This window comes from Saccoglossus kowalevskii, chromosome 9 (assembly GCF_978046115.1).
Source record: "Saccoglossus kowalevskii chromosome 9, keSacKowa6.1, whole genome shotgun sequence".
NCBI classification, from domain to species: Eukaryota; Metazoa; Hemichordata; class Enteropneusta; family Harrimaniidae; genus Saccoglossus; species Saccoglossus kowalevskii.
Genome location: NC_140649.1, coordinates 2,810,481 through 2,827,459, shown reverse-complemented (window position 1 = coordinate 2,827,459; position 16,979 = coordinate 2,810,481). Strand labels below are relative to the sequence as shown.

Sequence of the window (16,979 nt, the reverse complement as noted above, 5' to 3'; positions counted from 1 at the left end):
TCCTCCTCTCCATAATCATATTTTCCTGCCACATTTTAGCCCACCAAATTTTGATAACAAAATTTACAATATTTCAATAGTTTTCTTTGAACTTAAGAACACAATATAATTATACTGCACATAAGTTTATACCATCATCTTTTAACATTACTAATATCCCATTTCAAGCTTTGAGTACATTCTATTCTCTCTTGAATTCACAACTAATAATTCACCCTAATAATCCAACTTATAAAATCTTTTCGAATAATTATTTTAATCATAGGCTAATCAAAAACAGTTCTTTTACAAGTAGTGACAGTAGAGATGAAAGACTTATTTTGAAAGACAATATAATAAATCTTAAAAATTTAATCCATATATCTATATTAGAATTTATTAACTATTGATATAGTTGCTAGGCATAACATAGTAATGTACTTTTTAATTTTTAACCATTCTCTCTACACAAAACAGAGAACAAAATATATGCATTGAGAATGAGATTTGATGGAAAAGAAAACTATGTACCCCTGCAAGCTTTGGCTTTTATTGACATGTCCAGGATTTGTGTAGCGGGATTTGCGGAGGATGCTGGACCAAATGATGAGTCAGATGGTTCCAGTGATGCTGATTGAGGCGGGAACACAGTAGAGTCTCCTGCTGCAGTGACATTTGTGGTGCTTGATATGACATTTTCATGCTGACCCACTACAACAAATACAAATAGATACACACATACAAGAAATGCAATGCAATGCAGCAATGATTGGATGAAGTACACCATGTGATCAATAACTCATGTATATTTGTCTAGCTATTGGATAAAGTACACCATGTGATCAATAACTCATGTATATTTGTCTTGCTATTGGATGAAGTACACCATGTGATCAATAACTCAAGCATGCATGTTTGTCTTGCTATTTGATGAAGTACACCATGTGATCAATAACTCATGTATATTTGTCTAGCTATTGGACAAAGTACACCATGTGATCAATAACTCGTGTATATTTGTCTTGCTATTGGATGAAGTACACCATGTGATCAATAACTTATGCATGTTTGTCTTGCTATTGGATGAAGTACACCATGTGATCAAAAACTTATGCATGTTTGCCTTGCTATTGGATGAAGTATATCATGTGATCAAAATCATGATTATAGCAGTAGAATCATACATGTACCAAATAATGCAATCACTTTAATGACGGCCAGACATTACAGTACTCACTCATGCCAAGTCAAGGAAAGCAGTCAATACAAACTATGATAAGAATTTAAAACAATAAATAAAATTTTGAAATATAAATCAGTCCAATCCATTCCCTTGATGAAATTAATAAATGGCAAGTTGATGTCAATGAGATCATTATCGGGGAATATTTGTCAGTTAACAAGAAATTGTATATTACATCAATAATTTAGTGTTAGACAAAAATCAGCAGAGTCTGAAAAACAGTTCTAAACACCACCATGCTGTTCCCAATATTCATCACAAATTCACCATGAAAATAGTCCCATTTATAGTCTGTACTATCCTTCAGAAGATTGGGACAAAAATATAGCAAAATTTTTGAGTAAAAACTGAAAATTTTGCCTGTTGGCTTCAAAATTAGGGTTTATTCCCAGAAATATGCGTCCATATAAGAAACGAAACGACTTGGTGGTTGAAATAGCCCCACTGTCCCACAAGAACATTGTGGTACCTAAGTCGAGCAATGCACACCCATAAGATAATACCAAGCATCAAATCAACTGAGCTGGTAGTTTTCAAAGTCAAAAATAGCATTTTGTACTTAAAATGAAGAAAATATTCACCTAAAATAGAGAATTAAAGATACCATCCATTCAAGGTACCTACATACTAAGTATCAAAGCAATTGAACTGGTAGTTTTCAAGAAGAAGAAGTCGGACAAAAGGCAGACAATAGATGGATGAATGACGATGGACAATCACCCATAATGAACACATGAAAAACACACGATCTGTCAAATTTATCATGAAATTAAATACATGCCATTCAACCAAAATTGAACAAGTTTAACATTTCAGATTAACATTGCCTGAATTATTGTAACCACAAACAGAAGACATTTTTTAAGTGAAATTTTACCAATTTCTTGAACAATATGCATATTCCAAAATCAAACTTGGCTGAGATTCCAAATTGATTAATTAAATATCCAAGATTGAAAGGGTTGGATCAAAACGGTTATTGTTATCAAAAATAAGCAGGCCCGATAAATGATGATGGATAGGTGGACGGAACCCAAAACCTAAGTCAACTATGGAAAAGGTCTGAACAGTTGCTTAGTGCAACAAATATAATTAGTATTATTTAATCAATGATATAAATGGCTGGCATTGCTAAGGAATATGCATTAGCCAAGACTGCCTCAAATTTGTTTAATTTTAATCTAATATGTATTTGACAAGTTTCCTCACGCACACACACACACACACACACACAACCACTTGCAAAATTCTTTTAACTTACGTTCAGCATCGCTCAGTAGTTTGCGCTTATCTGATTCTGATTGTTTTGATTGTGTATTTAACTGTTTTCTTCGTAGACTTCCAATTCCTAAAAATGGTCCAGGTATACGCCCTGTGTCAGTCATTTCATCATTCAGTGATTTATCTGGGTCATCATCTGCCACTTTCAAAAATATCTACAGGATGGAATTTATCACATTTATCACATTTCATTTTGTGGGCAACTTGTGGTCAATTTTTGGGATGAATGTTTTTTTATTTATGGCAAACAATGTATAAACTAAATGCATACAGTACAGTTCCAGTGTAGCATCTATCAGGCTATCCCATTTGAATGCCTTATTTCCTGCCAAAGTATGGTGCAAAATTTTGTATGTTTGGTCAGGTGATCTGATTGGCTACTTACTACATGCAACACATGATATGAATCATCCAATCAGCAAGTGTGTTACAAATGTTGATTAGTATGTAGTGTGTGACTAACCTCTTCTAGTGTAGTGTCTGATATACCATAGCTGGATATACACAGCTTGTCCATGTTTTTGTCTAGCTCATTGAAGAGTCTTTCAAAACCACCTGATCTGGTAGCTGCAGATGGTAACAGATATGTCAACTCAGTGCCGTTGGTCTCAGCAATCTCTGCTCCTGGTATGTGACTCTGGATAAATCTGGTGACCAGACCTTCATCACAATAGCTCACTGAATAAATAATACTTAAACATTTTAACTCAATAAAAATAGGTTATTGAAAAGTTAACAAAACCCAGTTATAAGTGGTACAAAAAGTACCCAGTACAAATGTACAGTGCAAACTGTAGTATGAGAAAAATGCATCACACAAGACATGAAAAATGGGATACACAGAAAAATCTTAAAATAGAATATTACAGAGAAATATGAATTTCATAGGGTTAAACAGCCATGGGGACCAACATTAGAACAATGTATTATTTCAATGTACGATATAGCCAGTAAAAATTCATTGCAAGTATAGTGATTAAAATGATTTGTATTAAAAGATGTAAATGACTATCAGCTGCTTATAGCATTATGGTTATGGTTATTATTATGGTTGGTCCTTTCACTTTAAACAATTGCTGTTATTCCCGAGACTTTTTGACACTTCAGTATAGCATGATTAAGATTTAGTGTGTTATAAAACACTAATTTATTGGCCTTATTTGGGCAACAGAACTTGTTACAGTGAATGGCAGAAACATAAGTAGGTTATAAATATTTAATAAATATAAATTTTACATACCTGCATTGGTTGCATCCACCAATCTTGGCAATGACAGAGGAGTGGTTGATGTGCTGTCTGATCGACTACTACTCTCTGAGCCAAGGCCTTCATCAGAACCAGTGTCTGTTATATCCTGTAAAACGAATTCAATTGTAGTATTAGGCCTTTTACCATCACTGCCAATTGCTACTATGATCAGCAAAGTCTACCCCAGGCGCTGGAGGTTGTAATGTTCCCCGCCCGGTAGAATAATGCTACACAAACAACACTCCAGTCTGACTGCTATCTGAACTGAGTGCGCCGTTCATAAAATAGATGTAGCGCTGATTGGGTGACGCGATTGTCAATCAAATGCCCACTCTATTTATATCAAATGTCGTAAACAAAATCACCTTACTGGTGCCATTTTCAGTTTTCAGTGTCAGCGTGTGTCTCGGTTTAGACTGTTGTGTGTAACTGGTCATAACCTGAAAATTTGGCCATGATTGCTAAGAAAAAGCTAAAAGTAGCCTTAAAGACTATTTTAGAAAACATTTCTGGTGTGCCATCTTTCAAAGATGAACAGTTTACTGCAATTGAAGGGATTGTAAACCATAGTGACACTGTTGCATTTTTTCTGGTGTTGCCATCACAGAGAAGAGGTGCGATTTGACGTAATCATGTTTATTCTGTTTTGCAACATCTTATCAATCTCCTTTGACAAAATCGCTGACAATCCTCAGAAACCGTGATTTCGGGTTTCTTCAAGATCATAACAAGAGCAAATTAATAATGATAAAATCAAAATAATATCCAATGCACGCTGATCCATAAAATAACTCCAGTATGACACGAGAAACTTTGGACAAGTTTGTCGATGAACTAAATCCAGATCGTGGTAGTTGTTTATTAACAGCTACCGTCAAGAGTCGTGTGTGATTGGCTATCGTTCAAAGTGCAAAGGTTGCATACATTCAATTAGTGACTGGGAGGAACTCAGTTCCGATAGCAGTCAGACTGGAGTGTTGTTTGTGTAGCATTATCCTACCGGGCGGGCGGAACATTACAACCTCCAGCGCCTGGGGTAAGCAAAGTCAGTCAAAATTAACTTTGCAAATGATGAAACAATTTTATTTTTTTGCAATAAAATCTATTGGTAGTGCAATTTAATCTAAGAATCTAAAATACAACAGATCTGCTCAAATGGTAATCAAATGACATGTCTGCTTGATTAAACAGTGATCACATGACATATGTCTGCTTAATTCAACAGTGATCACATGCCATGTCTGCTCAATTTAATAGTGATCACATGACATGTGTCTGCTCAATTAAACAGTGATCACATGACATGTCTTCTCAATTAATCAGTGATCACATGACATGTCTGCTTAATTCAACAGTGATCACATGACATGTCTGCTCAATTAAACAGTGATCACATGACATGTCTGCTCAATTTAACAGTGATCACATGACATGTCTGCTCAATTTAACAGTGATCACATGACATGTCTGCTCAATTCAACAGTGATCACATGACATGTCTGCTCAATTAAACAGTGATCACATGACATGTCTGCTCAATTAAACAGTGATCACATGACATGTCTGCTCAATTAAACAGTGATCACATGACATGTCTGCTCAATTAAACAGTGATCACATGACATGTCTGCTCAATTTAACAGTGATCACATGACATGTCTGCTCAATTTAACAGTGATCACATGACATGTCTGCTCAATTCAACAGTGATCACATGACATGTCTGCTCAATTAAACAGTGATCACATGACATGTCTGCTCAATTAAACAGTGATCACATGACATGTCTGCTCAATTAAACAGTGATCACATGACATGTCTGCTCAATTAAACAGCGATCACATGACATGTCTGCTCAATTAAACAGTGATCACATGACATGTCTGCTCAATTAAACAATGATCACATGACATGTCTGTTTAATTCAACAGTGATCGCATGACATGTCTGCTCAATTAAACAGTGATCACATGACATGTCTGCTCAATTAAACAGTGATCACATGACATGTCTGCTCAATTAAACAGTGATCACATGACATGTCTGCTTGATTCAACAGTGATCGCATATTGTAAACTTTGACAAAATCAAATGCTCCTTTTTTTTGCCACTGACTAGCATGCTGAAAACATTATGTATTACCTCATCATGATTAACTTTCTTTTTATCAGCAATTCCACTCGCGCTACCAGCCCAGCTTAATCTGTTAGATTTCTTCACCAACACCAGATACATGTCTGTTTAATTCAACAGTGATCGCATGACACATGTCTGCTCAATTCAAGTGATCACATGACATATGTCTGTTTACCTCAACAGTGATCACATGACATGTCTGCTTAATTCAACAGTGATCGCATGACATATGTCTGTTTAATTCAACAGTGATCGTATGACATGTCTGTTTAATTCAACAGTGATCATATGAAATATGTCTGCTCAATTCAAGTGATCTCATGAAATGTCCATTTAATTCAACAGTGATCACATGACATGTCTGCTTGATTCAACAGTGGTCACATGACGTATGTCTGCTCAATTCAACAGTGATCGCATGACATGGCAGCTGAATTCAACAGTGATCACATGACATGTCTGCTCGATTCAACAGTGATCACATGACATGTCTGCTCGATTCAACAGTGATCACTTGACATGTCTACTCAATTCAACAGCAATCACATGACATGTCTGCTCAATTCAACAGTGATCACTTGACATGTCTGCTCAATTCAACAGTGATCACTTGACATGTCTTCTCAATTCAACAGCAATCACATGACATGTCTGCTCAATTCAACAGTGATCACATGACATGTCTGCTTGATTCAACAGTGATCACATGATGTATGTCTGTGCAATTCAACAGTGATCACATGACATGGCTGCTGAATTCAACAGTGATCACATGACATGTCTGCTCAATTCAACAGTGATCACATGACATGTCTGCTTGATTCAACAGTGATCATATGACATATGTCTGCTCAATTCAACAGTGATCACATGACATATGTCTGCTCAATTCAACAGTGATCGCATGACATGGCTGCTGAATTCAACAGTGATCACATGACATGTCTGCTCGATTCAACAGTGATCACTTGACATGTCTGCTCAATTCAACAGCAATCACATGACATGTCTGCTCAATTCAACAGTGATCACATGACATGTCTGCTCAATTCAACAGTGATCACTTGACATGTCTGCTCAATTCAACAGTGATCACTTGACATGTCTTCTCAATTCAACAGCAATCACATGACATGTCTGCTCAATTCAATGGCAATCACATGACATGTCTGCTCAATTCAACAGTGATCACATGACATGTCTGCTTGATTCAACAGTGATCACATGACATATGTCTGCTCAATTCAACAGTGATCACATGACATATGTCTGCTCAATTCAACAGTGATCACATGACATATCTGCTTGATTCAACAGTGATCACATGACATGTCTGCTTGATTGAACAGTTATCACATGACATATGTCTGCTCAATTCAACAGTGATCACATGACATGTCTGCTTGATTCAACAGTGATCACATGACATATGTCTGCTCAATTCAACAGTGATCACATGACATGTCTGCTTGATTCAACAGTGATCACATGACATGTCTGCTCAATTCAACAGTGATCACATGACATGTCTGCTCAATTCAACAGTGATCACATGACATGTCTGCTCAATTCAAAAGTGATCACATGCCATATGTCTGGTCAATTCAACAGTGATCACATGACATGTCTGCTCGATTCAACAGTGATCACATGACATATGTCTGCTCAATTCAACAGTGATCACATGACATGTCTGCTCGATTCAACAGTGATCGCATATTGTAAACTTTGACAAAATCAAATGCTCCTTTTTTTTGCCACTGACTAGCATGCTGTAAACAATTATGTATTACCTCATCATGATTAACTTTCTTTTTATCAGCAATTCCACTCGCGCTACCAGCCCAGCTTAATCTGTTAGATTTCTTCACCAACACCAGATAATAACCATTTCCAAATTGACTCTTGAGAAACATTGATGAACCACAGCATTTGAGTTTTCCTTGAGAGATAATAGCGATGCGGTCGCCAAGAAGATCAGCTTCATCCATATGGTGTGTTGTGAGGATAACAGTACGACCTGATGACAACAAATAGAGATATTTCCATACAATGTCATAGACAGTGTTTCAGTAAAAGAGGGGTAAAACTAGGAAACTGATTTAGCTGTAATGGCAGATAACACATTTTGTATACAGGCAAAAATACTGCAACTAAATATATCTTTGTACTGTGAAACATAACTTGATTATGATAGCGTGTTATTGATAAATAGCAGAGACTTGAGAATGAGAAAGAATATCAACATATACATGCTTACCTTTACGGAATTTACTGAGTAGATCCCAGATACTACGTCTAGCATATGGATCAACACCTGCGGTAGGTTCATCTAATATAACAACACGACTTCCACCAACAAAGGCTATAGCAACAGATAACTTTCTCTTCATACCGCCTGAAATCAAATAACGATTTTACCAACTTTATTTAAGAAAAATTAAGATATATTTTCAGACCCGAGTCTGTTACTGAAATGTGAAGAACAATAATGACCTGTAATAATAAACATACAATGAAGTAGCAATAAAAGTAATGACATTATTAACATTTTCCCAATATTAGCTTAGTATAATTCATTGATAAACTGAGATATAAAAAACCTGATTCCATTGTTTCACATACGTGATACATTTAATGCTGGTAGTCATGGTTACCTGATAAATGTTTTGCTTTCTCATCTCGTTTATGAGGTAATCCAACATCTTTTATCATCTGCCTCATTTCCGTTTTCACATCTAGGTTGCTCATTCCCTTCAATCGGGCATAAAACCACAAGTGTTCATCAACTGTCAGACTAAAAAAAATAAGCGATCACTGTTATTCATAATTAGACTGAGGGTAGTAATTTTTAACTGTGATTTGACATTCTGGATGTACTCCGTAAATAAAATGTACCATAATACATATGGAAGCGTTATGACCAACAGGTTGAAATATATGTATACCATATTTACTCTATTAGTAGTGCATACACTTTATAATACGTAAATGACAGAGGTATACAATAAATGTGTAGTGTAAACAGAATACTGGTACTAATTATTATTTTGTTCTCCAAAAGAAGTAAATCTACAAAAAAAATTTGCTGAAAGAGCGAACACATAAAACAGATAATGTTTATACACTGGTTTCACTTGGATGTGATCACTATAGGCAGGTGGCCTTTATATAGAGATGGTCACTATAGGAAGGTGTTCTTTATATAGAGATGGTCACTATAGGCAGGTGGTCACTATAAGCAGGTGGTCACTGAAGGCAGGTTGTCTTTATATGGAGATGGTCACTATAGGCAGGTGGTCTTTATATGGAGATAGTCACTATAGGCAGGTGGTCACTATATAGAGATGGTCACTATAGACAGGTGGTCACTATAGGCAGGTGGTCACTATAGGCAGGTGGTCTTTATATGGAGATGGTCACTATAGGCAGGTGGTCACTATAGGCAGGTGGTCACTATAGGCAGGTGGTCTTTATATGGAGATGGTCACTATAGGCAGGTCTTCTTTATATAGAGACGGTCACTATAGGCAGGTGGTCACTATAGGCAGGTGGTCTTTATATGGAGATGGTCACTATACGCAGGTGGTCTTTATATGGAGATGGTCACTATAGGCAGGTGTTCTTTATACAGAGATGGTCACTATAGGCAGGTGGTCTTTATACAGAGATGGTCACTATAGGCAGGTGGTCTTTATATAAAGATGGTCACTATAGGCAGGTGGTCTTTTTATAGAGATGGATGCTAACATAGATTTGACTGTATAATCTAAATCAAAATAGTGCTTTACTTACTGGTCAAACAACACATTATGCTGTGGACACATTCCCATATTTTTTCTGATTTGATCGATGTTGGTCAGAATGTCTTGGTTGTAAACATAGGCAGTACCACTGGTTGGTGGAAATAAACCAGTCAAGATAGACCTAAGGATTAAACCGTGTAAGAAGGATAAGTTAAAACACTGTGGTCAGCACTGATAATGGAGACTAGTTTAAGGATGGATGATGTTCTTACATATGAAATACAAAACTGTATATTTTTATCAAGCAAGGTCAAGGACACGTACATGACATTGAATCTGAAAAGTTTGATAAACTTATTTTTTTTTTTTTATTTGTTAATATTACAATATATTACCGGTACAATCATAATCATCTGTTTAAATAATACATGTGGTATCTGTTAATATTATATATTATAATTACAAAATTATTTCGCTTAAGTAATGTGGCTACATTGTAATCAACAGAGACTTTTTTTTTATTAATTGAGAGAGGATTCCAGTTCAACTAGTCTTACCCATTTTAATTTAGCTTTATGCTTATTATGTTAATTCTAAACTTGAGCTCTGATTTAAATAATGAATGTGCTGAGAGTATTGGAGACACATTAAATATAATTCAAAATTACTTGTCAGAGATAGTAATAGTGATGGAAAAGCCAAAAACTAATAATGCAAATCAGAAAATTAATATGAACAGATTTTAATGGAAAACTAATGAGGTCTGCGCAATGTAACAGACCATCTATGTACCAAGTTTTATTGAAATGTGATTGGAACCAAAAAAAATTATAAATTATTAAGTAATTAGGGAATTAATATAAACAGATTTTAACCCCAAACTAATCAGGTTTGTACATTGTCCTATTGTCATTATCTTTGCACTAAGTTTCAGTGAAATGTGATGATTAGTACTTGAGAAATCAGTGTGAAAGCTGAAAATTAATTAATTATGCAAATTAGGTAATTAATATACACAATAATTTATCCTAAAACAATCAATCTCTGCATAGTCCTTGAGTATCTATGTACCAAGTTTTATTGAAATGTAATGCTTTCTACTTGAAACATCAAAAGCTGAAAATTAATTAATTATGCAAATTAGGTAATTAATATGCACTGACATTACCCTAAAAACTATCAGGTCTGTGCAGTGTCCTATGACATCTATTAATCAAGTTTCATTGAAATGTGATGATTAGTACTTGAGATACCAGTGGAAAAAACGAAAATTGACTAATCATTATGCAAATTAGGTAATTAGTAATTAGGTAATTTTTACTAAAAACTAATCAAAACCAAGCATAAGTTCAGAGCATCCATGTACCAAGTTTCATCAAAATCAATAAGTGGTTCTTTAGATATCAATGGAACAATCATGGAACAACTAAAAAATAGTTATTATCATGCAAATTAGGTAATTAATATGCATGCAATTTTACCAAAACCTAATCAAATCTGTGCATTAGCCCAGAGCATCTATGCACCAAGTTTCATCAAAAACTGATGCATAGTTCTTGAGATATCAGTGGAACAGACGGACACACATACACATACACACCCATACACATACACACACACACACACACACACATACAGACACACTAACCGCAAAGACTCCCATTTTGTGCTTTGCACATGGGAGTCAAAAACAATTAAAAAGTTTGAATGTGCTTATGGACTTGCTCTGGCAAACATACCATGATTTATAGATAGAGTACATTGCAATTACAATAATATGATTGACACATGTGTCTGTGTTTGATACACCAGCAACAAGATCATCAAATGTTAAAGAAACCGCATAGTTAGTATTGTTATTAATAAACTCTCCCACACATGCCCAATAATTGCATAGACGTGTACATTCCCAAAACATATGGTATTGCGTTTCTGTGTAATTACAGATATGACATAGTTTGCAGTCTGTCTTCTGCCATTTAAACAGTTTATCATTGTTTGGTAAAATACAATACAGGAATTTGTACATAAAGGCTGATAATCTGCGCTCTTGGGTAATTTTGATTGTCCTTTCAACCCATACATTGTCCCAACAAACATTTAGCTTGTATTTTTTTTCCCACATTTCATTTACCCAAGGTACAATAAACTTTTTTTTAACTAGTGTCTTGTAATACTGTTTTTATTTTAATTGTATTGTAATTTTCTAATAGATGAACAGTTTGTTAAACGATTTACCCAGAATGCTTTTAGAGCTTTGCATTGTGAAAAAATGTCCAATGCATTCAAGCCCCCCTGGTTGTATTCACCAATAATACGCATACATTCATCACATATGTAAGTTTAGCAGCAGCCATGGTTTTAATAATCACCACCTTCCCATAGATAGTTAAATTTCTAGTATTCCAAAGATTAAGGACATTTTCAATTGATTTTAATTTTCCTTCTAAGTTAAGTTTGGTTGTATCGGGTTCACTTGTGCTAAAATACACAACTAACAATTTAATTGGTTCAATCGGCCAACTAATATTGCCAATTTTTTTCCGACGTTTTTTCCACTTTCCCACCCAGAGACCTTCTGTTTTTCTCTTATTTAGTTTAGGACCCGCAACATTGCTAAAATTAACTACAATGTCAATGGCCTTAGTAATTGAGTCTTCGTTTGCAACAAAAAGTGTTGTATCATCTGCAACTTGGCAAATGTGGATTTCCCTATTAAATAGAGTTTCAAGTTGTACGGTGATTCCCGAAAGTGCTGTTGACACTCTAATTTTGTAAGCAAGAATTTCCACAACAAGTAAAAATAGAGGGCAGCCTTGTCTGATACCAGGTGTTAGGTGTAGTTTGTCTGACAACCAACCATTATTGATAATACATGCTTTACAATCTGAATAAATTGTTTTAACCCACGAAATGAAATTATTACCAAAATCAAATTTACGCATAACTTTCAATAAAAAATTCCATTCCACAGAATCAAATGCTTTGCAAAAGTCTAGAAATAAAATTGCCCCGGGAATGTTTTCCATATCAGTATAAGCGATTATATCGGAAATGATTCTGACATTTTCGCCAATAAATCTATTTTTAATATATGCCGTTTGATCTGTACTAATGATACGTCCGAGAATTGGCTGTAAATGTCTAGCCATAACAGATGCAAGTATCTTATAGTCTGTATTTAGCAAACTAATTGGACGCCAATTATCTAGACTACTGTGCTCACCCTTTTTACACAACAGCCTTAAAATTGCACTGTTTTGTGATTCAGATAATTTTCCGGTTTTTAGACCTTCATTAATTGAGTTAAATACTGTTTGCCCAATAACATCCCAGAATTCCGAAAAAAATTCGGCTGGTAACCCGTCACAGCCTGGAGTTTTATCCTTCCCCATAGCAAGTATTTTACATTCCTCTAGGGAAATTGGTTTATCCAATATAATTCTGTCATCATCAGTTAGTGCAGACTCTAGTTTAACTTCTGTCAAATAAGAATCAATCTTTTCATCACTTATATTGGTTGTTGAGTACAAGACAGAATAATACCGATGGGCTTCGTGCAAGATTTCTTTTTGTTTAGTAACTTCAGAATTCTCTGACTTTAATTTAAGAATTGTGTGTTTAGCGCCAATACGTCTTTCAAGGTTAAGGAAATAACGAGTTGACCTCTCACCTTTGACATAGGAATCTACGTGCGAGCAAATTCTGGCACCATCTGCTATGTGCTGATAAATTATTTCAATGTCATTCTTAACTTTCTCATACTCATTCAATATATCAGTATCGAGAGTGTTATTAATTTTCTTTTCTAGTGATTCTAATTGTTTTTCCAAACTTGATAATTTAGCTTTTAATTTAGCTGATTTTTCTTTAGAATATCCCACTGTAAATTCACGAATTTGTATTTTGCAATATTCAAGTGTTAGCTGACTTTGCAGATTGGCATTACTGCATTTCGCTATACAGTTTTGTAAGACATTGCGAGCCTTTTCCTTATAATCATTATTGCTCAATAAACTAATATTAAATCTCCAGATTCCAGGTCCCCCTTTTTCATGGTTTTGCTGAATTGTAAGAATAACTGCTCTATGGTCTGTCATTATGGCAGGTTTGATCACACAGTGTTGGACTATATCACACGTATCTTTTAGAGTGAGTAAGAACCGATCACTGGTAGCATAGTGGTTGTTGCACCAGACTCATGATCGGTAGACCCAAGTTCAAATCCTACCTTAGGCTGAACATCAAAGGGTCGACCCCTACCCTGGGTGAGTGTGCCACAGACTCAATGGGCAGGCCAATTCCACTGGCCAAGATTCATTCACTAACGAATGTTACTTTGGGGGAACAGGTGCTTGTGTTCGACCGGGCCTGGTTGACACCAGGATATCGTATTACAAATTGCCATTTGACAGAGAGATGGCCCCACAGCCCTGTCATGTAGTCCCAAACATGAATATGACTTCTGTGGCAAAATGCACTATGTGTCGTCACTAGCACTTGCAATTTGCACATACAAAAAAAAAAGTCAGGAGAGACAACAGTGACACTCAATGTCCGAAACTGTCGCCTGGCACAAAAATATATTTAGAGTGAAGAAGTAATCTAGACGTGTCAGAATGAGGGGATTTTTTTTGTTGATAGGTAAATTTTGTTGAGAGTGGGTTAATTTTCCTCCATATATCTATAATCTTAAGGGAACTACACATTGATCTTATTGCCGCTTTGGAATTCAAGACACTAGTAGTACGCCCTCCCCTTTTGTCAAGATCAATATTCATTATACAGTTGAAATCGCCCCCTATAACTAACTCATAAATATCCTCCTGGCATAACCAGTCAGTCAAATTTGCGAAGAAAGAATTCCTATCCTTACATACATTTGGGGGCATATACAGATACAAAGGTATATTTTTTTTTTACTTATTTCACAATTTAACAGTAAACGTCTGCCAACATTTAATTATATTAACATCTATCTTGGTGGAAAGCAAAATAGCAACCCCACAGCTGTGGGTCGTGCCAAAAGCATGAAAAGCCTATCCACCCCATAAATACTTAAATTTCAATTCAATTACTTTGTTCGCATGCGTTTCCTGTAACAGGACGGCATTAGCTTTTTGTTTTTCCAACCAATTAAAGATAACATGCATTTTGTTAATAACTCTAAGTCCATTGACATTAAGAGTTATAATCTTTAAATTGTCGTTCATTTAATTAGTAATGTGAGAAATTAACGCAGAAAGTTTATTCTTAAAGATAAAAAGAAAAAGTTTGACAAACTGTATCTCCAAAAATAGGATGCACATATCAATTCCAAGAAAGGATTCCAAAGATTATTATTATGTAAAATAGGATGCACATATCAATTCCAAGAAAGGATTCCAAAGATTATTATTATGTAAAATAGGATGCACATATCAATTCCAAGAAAGGATTCCAAAGATTATTTTTATGTAAAGCAATAATAAAGCTCAAAACAGAGCTCAGACTACGTCTGAACAGGTACTAACAAAATGCCCACCAGTTTAAATCCAAACAAATTGATGTACATTAAAGTCCCCCATAATGTCCAATGTATGTATCAAGTTTGAACAAAATCTGTTCATACACAACTGAGATCCAATTCAGGAACTGCAAAAGTGCTTGAATTTGGTTAACATTAAAATGGTCACCATTCAGCCTTTTTTGATTGGATCATGATAGAAATAAATGTGAATAGGTGTGACTTGATGTATATATAAAGTTTGAACATGATCAGTCAGGGAATGTCTGAGATATAGCTCTAGAAGTGCATTCATTAAAACAAAATGACCACCAGTCGGCCATTTTAAATCCAATCTGAAAATAAAATTACACGCATCAAGGTCCCACAATGTCCAACAAATTGATTTTGATGATTTTTCATTACAAAAATGGCTGCCATTCGGCCATCTTGAATCAGATCATGAAACAAATTGATGTGCATATGTATATAATGTATGTGTGAAGTTTGATTGCAAGGACACACAGACGCACATAGGTCATTCCATAGGTCCTCATTTTCTAGATGGATGGCAGATGGATGAACAGAAGTCGAAACAAGTCCTTGTTTTTGAACTTCCTTCAAACATGGCCTAAATTCATAAACACAGAACTTAATCTCCTAAGTTAAAATACTTCAGCTATCTAGAGACATACATGTCTATCTTTACATGCTTAGTAAATTATGGAGAATACCCTAATCAGAATTTAAGTATTACACAGTTTACTTCAATTGCTACAATAATAAACTCACATTGTAGTGGTTTTGCCAGCACCATTGTGTCCAAGGAATGATGTAATCTGGTTTTCATAGAAATTTAACGATAATCCGTCGACTGCAACTTTTTTGCCGTTTTTGTAAATTTTCACCATATTCTGAATACTGACACCCAGCGGTAGATGACTAGGATCTGACTCAAAAAACTGTGTATCTGTAGAAATAAATGTATAAATGTGAATAACCTAGATAATAAAAAGAACTAAGATTATGAAAACCTTTAGAAGGAGAAACACAGATTCTTATTTAGAAATAAGTTATTCCTGAATATTACTTGATATTCGTAACCTTGATAAACTTGTAAATAATTTATTTATTTTATTTCATTATAAGACATATCACAGAAATTAATACCAAACTTTATTAGCTTCAAGTAATTCTGGTTAATACAGATGACCAACATACCTGGAACTGTTTCATTAGTGTTATTCACTTGTCCAAGTTCATAATTTGGATTGGTAACCGACAAATCTGCTTGGTTGATTGTCATAGTTCCACACCAGTATGACTTAGTGACTGGGAAGTACCATGGTTTGGGCATGCCATACTGACCTACACAAATAAAGTATGACTTAATGACTGGGAAGTACCATGGTTTGGAATGCCATACTGACCTACACAAATAAAGTATGACTTAATGACTGGGAAGTACCATGGTTTGGAATGCCATACTGACCTACACAAATAAAGTATGACTTAATGACTGGGAAGTACCATGGTTTGGAAATGCCATACTGACCTATACAAATAAAGTATGACTTAGTGACTGGGAAGTACCATGGTTTGGGAATGCCATACTGACCTACACAAATAAAGTATGACTCAGTGACTGGGAAGTACCATGGTTTGGGAATGCCATACTGACCTACACAAATAAAGTATGACTTAATGACTGGGAAGTACCATGGTTTGGGAATGCCATACTGACCTATACAAATAAAGTATGACTTAGTGACTGGGAAGTACCATGGTTTGGGAATGCCATACTGACCTATACAAATAAAGTATGACTAGGTGACTGGGAAGTACCATGGTTTGGGAATG

At 35.2% G+C, this 16,979-nt stretch overlaps 1 protein-coding gene across 1 annotated transcript in view; it reads right to left on the bottom strand.

Annotated features, from left to right (window-relative positions):
* Positions 1-16,979, bottom strand: part of LOC102809967 (phospholipid-transporting ATPase ABCA1-like) — a 104,169-nt gene that overhangs the window by 44,917 nt on the left and 42,273 nt on the right. The window contains exons 22-32 of the mRNA XM_085503538.1: positions 16,341-16,487; positions 15,912-16,089; positions 9,684-9,815; positions 8,546-8,685; positions 8,149-8,286; positions 7,573-7,908; positions 5,895-5,989; positions 3,744-3,858; positions 2,967-3,181; positions 2,484-2,658; positions 511-690 (exon numbers count right to left, since the gene is read on the bottom strand). Of these exons, the coding sequence (XP_085359664.1) occupies positions 511-690; positions 2,484-2,658; positions 2,967-3,181; positions 3,744-3,858; positions 5,895-5,989; positions 7,573-7,908; positions 8,149-8,286; positions 8,546-8,685; positions 9,684-9,815; positions 15,912-16,089; positions 16,341-16,487 (1,851 nt within the window). The remainder of the gene's footprint in view (positions 1-510; positions 691-2,483; positions 2,659-2,966; positions 3,182-3,743; positions 3,859-5,894; positions 5,990-7,572; positions 7,909-8,148; positions 8,287-8,545; positions 8,686-9,683; positions 9,816-15,911; positions 16,090-16,340; positions 16,488-16,979) is intronic.